Source organism: Kryptolebias marmoratus, linkage group LG4, assembly GCF_001649575.2.
Source record: "Kryptolebias marmoratus isolate JLee-2015 linkage group LG4, ASM164957v2, whole genome shotgun sequence".
Lineage (NCBI taxonomy): Eukaryota > Metazoa > Chordata > Actinopteri > Cyprinodontiformes > Rivulidae > Kryptolebias > Kryptolebias marmoratus.
The window spans coordinates 16,937,742-16,946,572 of NC_051433.1; the positions used below are offsets into that span (position 1 = coordinate 16,937,742).

At 41.1% G+C, this 8,831-nt stretch overlaps 1 protein-coding gene across 5 annotated transcripts in view; it reads left to right on the plus strand.

Annotated features, from left to right (window-relative positions):
* The window catches only part of foxp4 (forkhead box P4), a 93,215-nt gene that overhangs the window by 21,027 nt on the left and 63,357 nt on the right, over positions 1 to 8,831 (plus strand). For 3 of the 5 annotated variants that reach the window (XM_037975533.1, XM_037975535.1, XM_037975534.1), the window contains exon 1: positions 3,897 to 3,914. The exons of the other annotated variants lie outside the window; for them this stretch is intronic. In XM_037975533.1, coding sequence (XP_037831461.1) covers positions 3,912 to 3,914 — 3 coding nt within the window. In that variant the 5' untranslated portion in view covers positions 3,897 to 3,911. Of the gene's footprint in view, positions 1 to 3,896; positions 3,915 to 8,831 lie in introns of those variants that run through there. 5 annotated transcript variants of the gene reach the window in all.

An 8,831-nucleotide genomic window follows, 5' to 3' on the forward strand; every position in this document is an offset into this window, starting at 1 on the left:
AATCATCAAAATTAAACGAAATAAACATTTGAAATATATGAGTTTGTATGTAATGTATGAATATAATATACAAGTTTCACTTTTTAAATGGAATTACTGAAATCAATCTACTTTTTCATGATATTCTAATTTTATGACCAGCACCTGTACATGCACCTAAACCCAAATTCACATGAAGCAAGAGGAGCTTCTTTACGACAGAGAAAAAACTGACTCTAAGATAAATAGTGGTAATGTTTGTTTAGAAAATGCCTTTTACGACATATAAAAACACACACTCAGACACACACAATTACCTGTTTGACACAATCCTAATTAGCAGATGCCCTCAAATTTTCTTTAATGACAATTTACGTGTTCCCATGCATAACAGGTAAACACACTTAAATGTCAGCTTCGTGCTATTTTGGATGTTTTATCATACTGTAGATTTTCTGCGTTTTATGTGTGAGAGTGTGTGCAAAGTGTGTGTGTATTCATGAGCCATGGCCATGCTGAAACCTTGCTCCTTGGGGAGTAATTACAGAAGAGGTTTCCTGGCCATTTTCTCTCATTAGTGTGAATATGGAAGGGATGTCGTGGAAGCTCGGTTTGCCCAAACAGCGCACACACAAAAACACACACGGAGAGGTTGTGTGTTACAGGCAGATGTCCACATGTGCATTCTGCTGAGGCTGATGGCCCAACTTTGGTCTGGATGAACAAGGTGCAGGTCCTTTGCCACAAGTCTATTTCAGCCATTCATGCGCACTCGCACTGTGTGTTTTGCATGTGTTTGTGTGTGTTTTCCTCTGTTCTGCAGCATCTGGCCTGAACCGGTCCTTCAATTCAGGCCATTTTTGTTTAGGTTTCCCCTTGCAAACACACCATTAGGCCTGCCCTCTGTACTCAGGACTATTCTTGGCTCTGTCCTCAGTTTAGCTCAGGCCTGCTGCCTGGCTCACTGGAGGTCCCTTCAGGCAAACCTCAGTCCCACCAAAATCCTGGAAGACTCGAACCACAGTGCACCGCCCAGCTACCACATTGAAACTGTAGCGGCTTCAACTGGCCTCACCCCACAGCAGGCCTTAAATGTCAGCTGGAGGGCTTCGTGGTGGGTTTCCTTCAGCCTGGTAACCTGCCGTGATGCAACAAGTCCAACTTCTGCAAACAAACAGGGACAGCAAAAGTTAGGCCTTGGTCAGTGCTTGGCCAATATGGATTTGGCAACAAGAGATGAAAAGTAAGGGAAAGAAAAAGATTGAGTCAGCAGACAGAGAGAGAGCGAGAGAGAAAGAAAACAACAGAGGTTAAGACAAAAGCAGTATTGTATCATTGAAATGGCTTGTGATTTGAAAGCCTTAAAAGTCCTCCAGAGAACCAGGTCATAAAGCCCATGGATGGGTTTGGCAGGAAAGGCAAGAATCAGACAGGCCTGGCAGTTGAGCCTGCAAAGCTTCCAGTAACAGGAGATGTAAAAATCAATTTACCGTGAAAAAAGTAAACAATCGGAAATGACAAATATGCAGGTTCTTTCCATTGCTTTTTTCCCCCCATCTCTTTCTGTTTCCAATGTTATTACAGAAGACAAATGCAGGAGGATGACTAGTCAAGAGTCATGTAATGAGGGATCCCAGCAATGTGGAGTGGGAGGGTAAAAAGGGAGAGATTTTTCCCCCTCTTTTTTACAACATCAAACAGTTGAGCTTATTTTTGCAGTCAGTCGTTGAAATACACAGACTCTTTTTTAGCAAAGCTGCACACGAGCGCCAGTCAGCAGTTCTGATTAAAGGGGAGGAGGTCGATACAACCGTGCGGATGGAGAAACAATCGAGAGATGAGGAAGGTAACAAAAAGGGAGAGAATGGGGGGAGTGAATCCTCGGGGGCCTGTTTGGTGGTTAGGGGCCCTCGGGGGCCTCAGCGGAGGCCTCCATTAGTGGAACGATCTGAGCCAGGGGGGAGCTGGTAGAGTTGCGAGCCTACCACGCAGGGGCCGGTCTGTTTAGCGGTAGTTTGTCTCTATTTCCTCATGACATTGATCCGGTGTTGAGCCGCAGCCATAGGGAAGCTCTTTGCTGCTGAATAGGGCAGAGCACCCGCGTATCGATAAGGCAGAGTGGACCGGCGGAGAGCCCTGCACCCTGATGGTCATTTAGTTAAGACAGACAGATCTGGTTCGATACGTGCACCCCACAGCTGCCCTGTGGCACATTAAATCGGTCCGTGTGTCTGTGCACGGCAGTGCCTCTCAGAGTTTAATCCTCTTTGCTTTTTGCTGCTTGTTCTTCTCGGATGAACAGATTCGCTTTGACTGGCTGGGAAAGAAATGAAAAGCGGGAAAAAGAACAAGTGAGAAAACAAATATGTTTCTCAGGCCCCAATAAGCCACTGATATGTTCCCCTCTTACCTGTTAACCCTCTAAAGTAAGCTTACAACAAGTTATTAGGAGTGCTTAAGTTAAAAAAATAGGTGACAAAGGGAAGAATCAAAAATGAAAGGGTATAAAATGTCTTAAATCTGTGTGTGCGAGTGTTTTATAGGTCTCTACTTCAGGATATGTATGTTTTGCGGTTGTTGTATTTGTACAGCATCAGTTGCTGAGCGCTCACAAACAAAACAGCTTGAATCCTCCGCGCTAAAGCCATCAATTCGTAATGAGGTAATGACATGTTAACATACTCGCAGCAGCAGCAGCTCTGTTTACAGATGAAGGCAAACCACAAACAAGACCCAGACACGCTGAGCCCTTTGGCTTTCTTCTTCTTTCGTTTTTTTTTCTTTTTTTTCTAACTGTGTATTTGTGTGTTTGCCAGATCCTTGCGAGACTAACAGGTGGACAACATCTTGATTGTGTGTGTTTCTGCCTGATAGACGTGCACATTCAGGCACTATTTGGCCGTATGTCTATCAGACATATGGCTGCAAACCAGATTTCCTAATAAGAGAAGAATGTTGTTCGTGGAATTTTAAGTTTTCCACTGGACTCATACATTCATCCAGTCTGTTTCCTGCCCTGAGGTCTTCCTCTCAGCATGAGGAGAGCAGGAGAGGGAACCCTCTGTCTCCTGCTCCTCCCATTGACCCTGTCCCCCTCCCCGGCCACATCCTTTCTCGCGTCCATTTTATCACTTTTTCCCTCTCCTTCTTTTATCAGTCTGCGCTACTTAATGCAGACTGTTGGAGCCTCTCTTTTTCCCTCTGCTGGATTGAGTTAGTCTGCTTCTGGAGTGACACAATCACATGACTCACAAAGTGTGTCACACCAGTCTGGGCCCCGTTGCAAAGGAAATGATGATGGATTAGGAGGAAAAGTGTCTTTCTCGGACTGGTACAGGAAACACACACACACACACACACACACACACATGTGTACGTACTGTTGAGTAACAGTAAAGGAGAAATCTGTGGTTCTTTAAAAACTGATGTCTTGGTTTGACTGCAGAGCAACTTTAAACAAACCAAGACAGAAGTTTAAAATTAACATTCAAATACTTTAACCTTGAAATCTCCCCTTGCCAAGGCACCAGCTCCCTCTTTTTTTTTTTTTTTTCATCTGTTAAATGTTTGAGTGTTTGATAGTTTGAGGTCTATAGCAGAACCCGCTCGGGAATTAATGTCATTCATATGCCCTGCGGAAATTACTTTTGAAATGCATATAATCTAAAACATGCAAATGAGGCTGACTTTGTGCACTCTGTTTAATATGAATTATCATTTTGTGAATACCTATTATTACTGCGTACATTTCTCCAATTATATTGTTCTTTTTTTGTGTGTCACTTTTGCATAGGGACGCACACGTGCACACTAGGAGCACCAGGAACGAGCACGTGCACACGCCCGGCCACATGCGTGCAGGCGCACACACTCGTCCGCGCACACACAGAACTGTCTTTGTGATGGGTGTGTTTTAATGAGGAGTAATAAGGATGGTAATGATTCAGTCTCTCTTCCTTTATTCCTCTGCTGGAAACACAGCCCTTTGTTTACATAAAGTCAATAAGAATAGTTCATTTAAATAATAAAAAATTAAACCGTACGTAGCAGCGTTTTGCAGATTTGGCACAAATCTCCCACTAAACAAGTCCTTTAACTGCAAATAAAAATATAAAAGGCAGGAAATACAAGTGTTGCTCATCCAATTTTTATCACCAAACTGAAATATTGATGCATTTTAAAAGTGAACACTCCATGTATAGTTTGTCTCTTCCTTTTCTGTTCTGCTGAAAGAGCTCTGTTATTAATGTCCTTGTCCAAAAGCCAGACAATTTTTTTTTTTTGCTCTTTTCCCCTAAATTGAACCGAAGGCATCTCTTTTTCAAACGCATTACCCTATTAATTTATTTATACTACACCATAAATTATTCTATTAATATTAGCACGTTCCAAATTAGTATGAACTCTCTCTCTCAATGTTCCTTCTACTTCTATTAATTAGCAGGCTTGTCACTATAACAAAGATTTTTCTTTCTCTGATAAATTATAAAGGAGACATTTTTTAATACAATGAGAACTGCCTGAGAAATTATGAATATTTCAGTTGTGGCCTTTAAGACAAAAGTAAGGAGAAAAGAGCAAAAAGAGACCAAAAAAACTAACAATAATGTGAAAAATATTACAGGCTGTCATTGGCAGGGAGCACTGTTGATTTTTATTTTGCTTTTTTTTAAAAAAAAAAAGAAGTTCCTGTCTGTGCCTCATCCATACATAACGCTCAGGAATATCACTGTGTTTTAGCACTTTTGGATAGAATACGAGTTAATTACCTCGGAAACGGCGTGGACCAAGTTCAAAAGTACTAAAATTCAATTAATTTGACAACTGGACATGCTATCATTCTCTCTGCATGTCTCTTTTAAAGTCTGTCCTGTTTTTTTCTTTTTTTTTACTGTGGACGTTTTCAATTATATTTGCTTAAACTCGCTCTGATCCAATCTATTAATTAACTAGGAAATGCAAAGTGCCCGACTTGAAAGCCGATGTATAAAATTATATCATGTCCACTTTGATTTTTATTTATTTATTTTTCCAACGGCACTATTTTTAAAATCCATTGTAACCCGTTATTATTGTAAGCTGCTGTTGCACATTTTCAGGTAACATTAAATCAGCGCGTTTTATCTGTCCTGTTATGCAAATTTTGATCATAAATGAATTTTTTTCTCCGCGGAAGGCAACTATGGCACATTTACCTTCTTATAGAGTTCATAGACTTTTTCTAATTCCTCCTCAGTTTTGTCTTTTATTGAAATATAAATTGTCCGGTGTAATTAAATTAAAGAACTTGGTGATGCATTCAGTGGCAATAGAAGAAATATGTCAAATATCAACAGAAAGGAATTATGTTTTGTTTCACCTGCACACTTATGCGCGTGCAAATCTTCTATTCGATGTGAAAAAAAAACAAAAAAAAACTCCAGTTTGCAGATTTATGACTTCTAGCACTGTGGACTAAATAGATCACAACCCCCCGTTCCCCTTGCATCATTTGCTTGTCGCATCCATTGCTTGGATCTAAATCTTTTATTTTTTTATGATTGTGTCATCCGTCCATTTCCCCGGCGACCCTTTTTTCTTGTGTTTTCCCTCAAATTTTCCCTTCCTCTCCTTGGCTTTCTTTCCACCTCTCTGCCCCCACCCACCTTCACCGTGAAGGTCATTCTAATAAAGAGCTCTCATAGGACTGAGCTGCTAATTGCTCTGCGGCTCTCTAGCTGGTTTCAGATCCAAATAAAGGCACATTGCCTTTTTTCAATAACTCCTCTCCTTCCTGCCCTGCATTCTTTCTCACCTCTGTCCCTCCATGTTAAATGCAATCTGAGCAATATTCCTACGGACCGTCACATAGGCTCACCTCGGTCTCCACTGCCTCTCAGGACACTGAGGAAAGAGGAAGGTGAAAACAAGAGATTTTTAACTTTAGAGGGGCAGTTCAGATCATTTGAAAAAGCATTCTATGGAAAGATTATGCACAGTTAATATCTTACCTGTTGTAGATAGCGCCATGAATGACGTCAGTTTGGACAAAATCAAATTGAAAAGCTAACAGCTACTTTGACTGTGACCAAAATCGAAGTGCTGCCATCTTAACTTCAATCTAAAAAAATGCCATAGTCTTGGGTTATGTTGTCAATCCGTTCAGATTTGGCCTCTTTGTTTCCCAACTGAGGTCATTCAGAAAGCTATCTACAACAGATAAGATATTAATTGTTCATAACCTTTCCACAGAGCTTCACTTGAAAAGATCTGAACTTTTCCTTTAAGAATGTTCGACCCGTGATTTTAGGCCCAGATAAATGAGGTGCGCAAGAAATCTGCTCCTTCTACAAATATTTGTGTGTATCTTTGTATCAGTCGCCAGTAATTTTAACTGACAGCGCAGCAGTCTGCAGGCTGGTAAATCACTTACTGCACTCTAAAAGAAAGGGGGTCGGGGTGAAGGCAGGAGTGTGTGTTTGCCCCGGTCATACACACATACGCGGCGATCTCACCGGTGCGGAATGTGCTGCGTGTTTACCTATGGCTCCAGAACCCACCTGACCGAGGGAGGCTAATCTTTATGGGCTCTGTAAACAGGGACTTTGTCTTCAAAGGGCTGCACGCAGACCAGCAGGCTCACAATTCACACATGCAAGCACAAATACAGATAATGCTAAAGATGAGGCGATTGACAGACGGGGGCACATGTAGGGTAGGTTACTGTACATTAGAACAGAGAAAACAATAAATTCTCTTGTCATGAGCCCCACTTTTTTTTTTCTCCAACAAAACCACCAGTTTCTTCTTGCACAGTGGAGGTTAGACCTGAAGGCCAGAGCTGCTTACTTTTCATCTGGTTAAGATGATGCTCTTTAAAGCCAGCAAGGCAGCCAACCAGTTGTAGATATTGGCTCACATCTAACTATCTGTCTATGGGATAATTGAGCTCACCTGTTAGCTCTGGAGTAGGGCCAGGGCAGGCGCAGACATCGAGCATTAGCCCTTTTGCTGTTAGCCAACCTGTTAGCGATGGCTGGCAGCCAAAAAGCCTGGAGCGGTGCTCTTAGGGTCTAGTTTTAGCCTAAAGTCCACCTAACTGATCCAACGTCTGTTTCTCTGCTGCTAATGTGACTTCCTTACAGAAACAGATACCAAACTCAGCCGAGAAATGATGGGGTAACACTTCTTTGTTGTTGTTCTTTTTCTTTGTTTTCCTATTTCCTCATTTTCTTTTGTCAAGTTAATACACAAACGCCATAGACATATTTCCAGTTCCCTTTCTTCCTTTTCTTTTCGCATGAATGGTTCTTAAAGATATCTAAAACAAACAGACATACTCAAACGTTTGATAAACTTTTGTCTTTTTTTTTTATAATTTAATTTGGATCCCACTGTTTCTGATGCATGCATGTTTTACTAACAGATCCTTACGTTCAAATATGTCGACATTTACAATGATTGTGCAAGTCACTGTTCAAGCTGAAGAGAGTCTAAATCGAGCTGAAAAAGAGCAAAATGTATATTACACTGAATCACAGCATTACAACTATTTCACTTTGCCTTTGAAAATGCATGAAGTGTCTGAGAGTCATTCATTTAATTACATTTGGAATGTTTTGAGCAACTCCTCACGACATGTATTGGCAGACACAAGATATTCTCATTAGTTAAATAGTTCTAATTATCTGCTTGCATGGAAAAGTACAGTGAAAGGTTGTGAGAGAAGACTATATAAGAGCATCAGAAAAAAGTCAAAACCCAAGAAAGCTTTGTCTGTCTAGTAGTCTTTAGTGCATTTATATAAATATTAATAGTACAACTCAGTTTTATTTCTTGTTTTTTTTTTTCCTTTGCCCTTGCAATTCAAGACCTATCTTTTATGATTTATTTTATTTTTTGTAAACTTAAGACGAGATTAGATCACTTAGCTTGGGTTTTGTTCTGGGGTTTGGGTTTAAATCAGATTCCCTCAGGGCTAACGTCGGAGTTTATTTAGCAGAGGAATCTTCGCCAGATTGCAGAGCAGGAGTGTGAAAATTTGAGTGGGGAACTTGTGTTTTCTAAACGATGATCTGTCTTTGCATGTCAGTGTTCATGTCGCGGTCAAATCATAAATATAGAGCAGAGCTGCTGAGACTTTTCCTGAAGCTTTCAGGTGAGCAGCTCCCCTGACAGTAAATGGAGGATTTTGTGAACAAAATGACAGCAACCACACTTACCTTTTTTTAATATAAGTGATTGCCAGTTATAATCAAATAAAGCCCCTATCATATATGTCAGTTAACCAAATATTTTAGGAATTCACAAATCGACACAATGTCAACAGAGGCTCCTCAAAACTCTGCTTCCTGATTACAAAACAGGTCAGAGCTCCTGCTTCTCTGATACTCTGCCTCCAGAAGAGTGTTTCTCTTGTTCACAAATATTGATTGAACTATCAGGGATCATAGGAATAAACCTACGTGGATTCTATTTCAGGGTGAAGACTTTAATGTTTTCCAGGGTTGAACCTGCCACCATAACCAGAGGGAGAAAGTCAGCAAGCAGAGTGCAGCAGAGATAATTCAATAGTCAGATTAAAGTAGATGGATGATGGAGTGTAGATACTGGTACAGACATTTTTTCCTTGAACCCCTCCCTCCCTCCCCCCCTCTCCACTCACTCTCCCTCCCACCTCTTATTCCTTCAGTTCTTTGCCTAATAAGCAGCGTTCCTGTGAGCTGATGCAAGGCGGAGGAAACAGAACAGGCGTTCTGGGACTGCTGGAAATATTCCCACATGAGGCATAACATGATAAAGACTTATTATCTCACTAAGCTGCTGTAAACACAGTTGCACACATAAATACGCGCTGTACACAACTGGCCCCC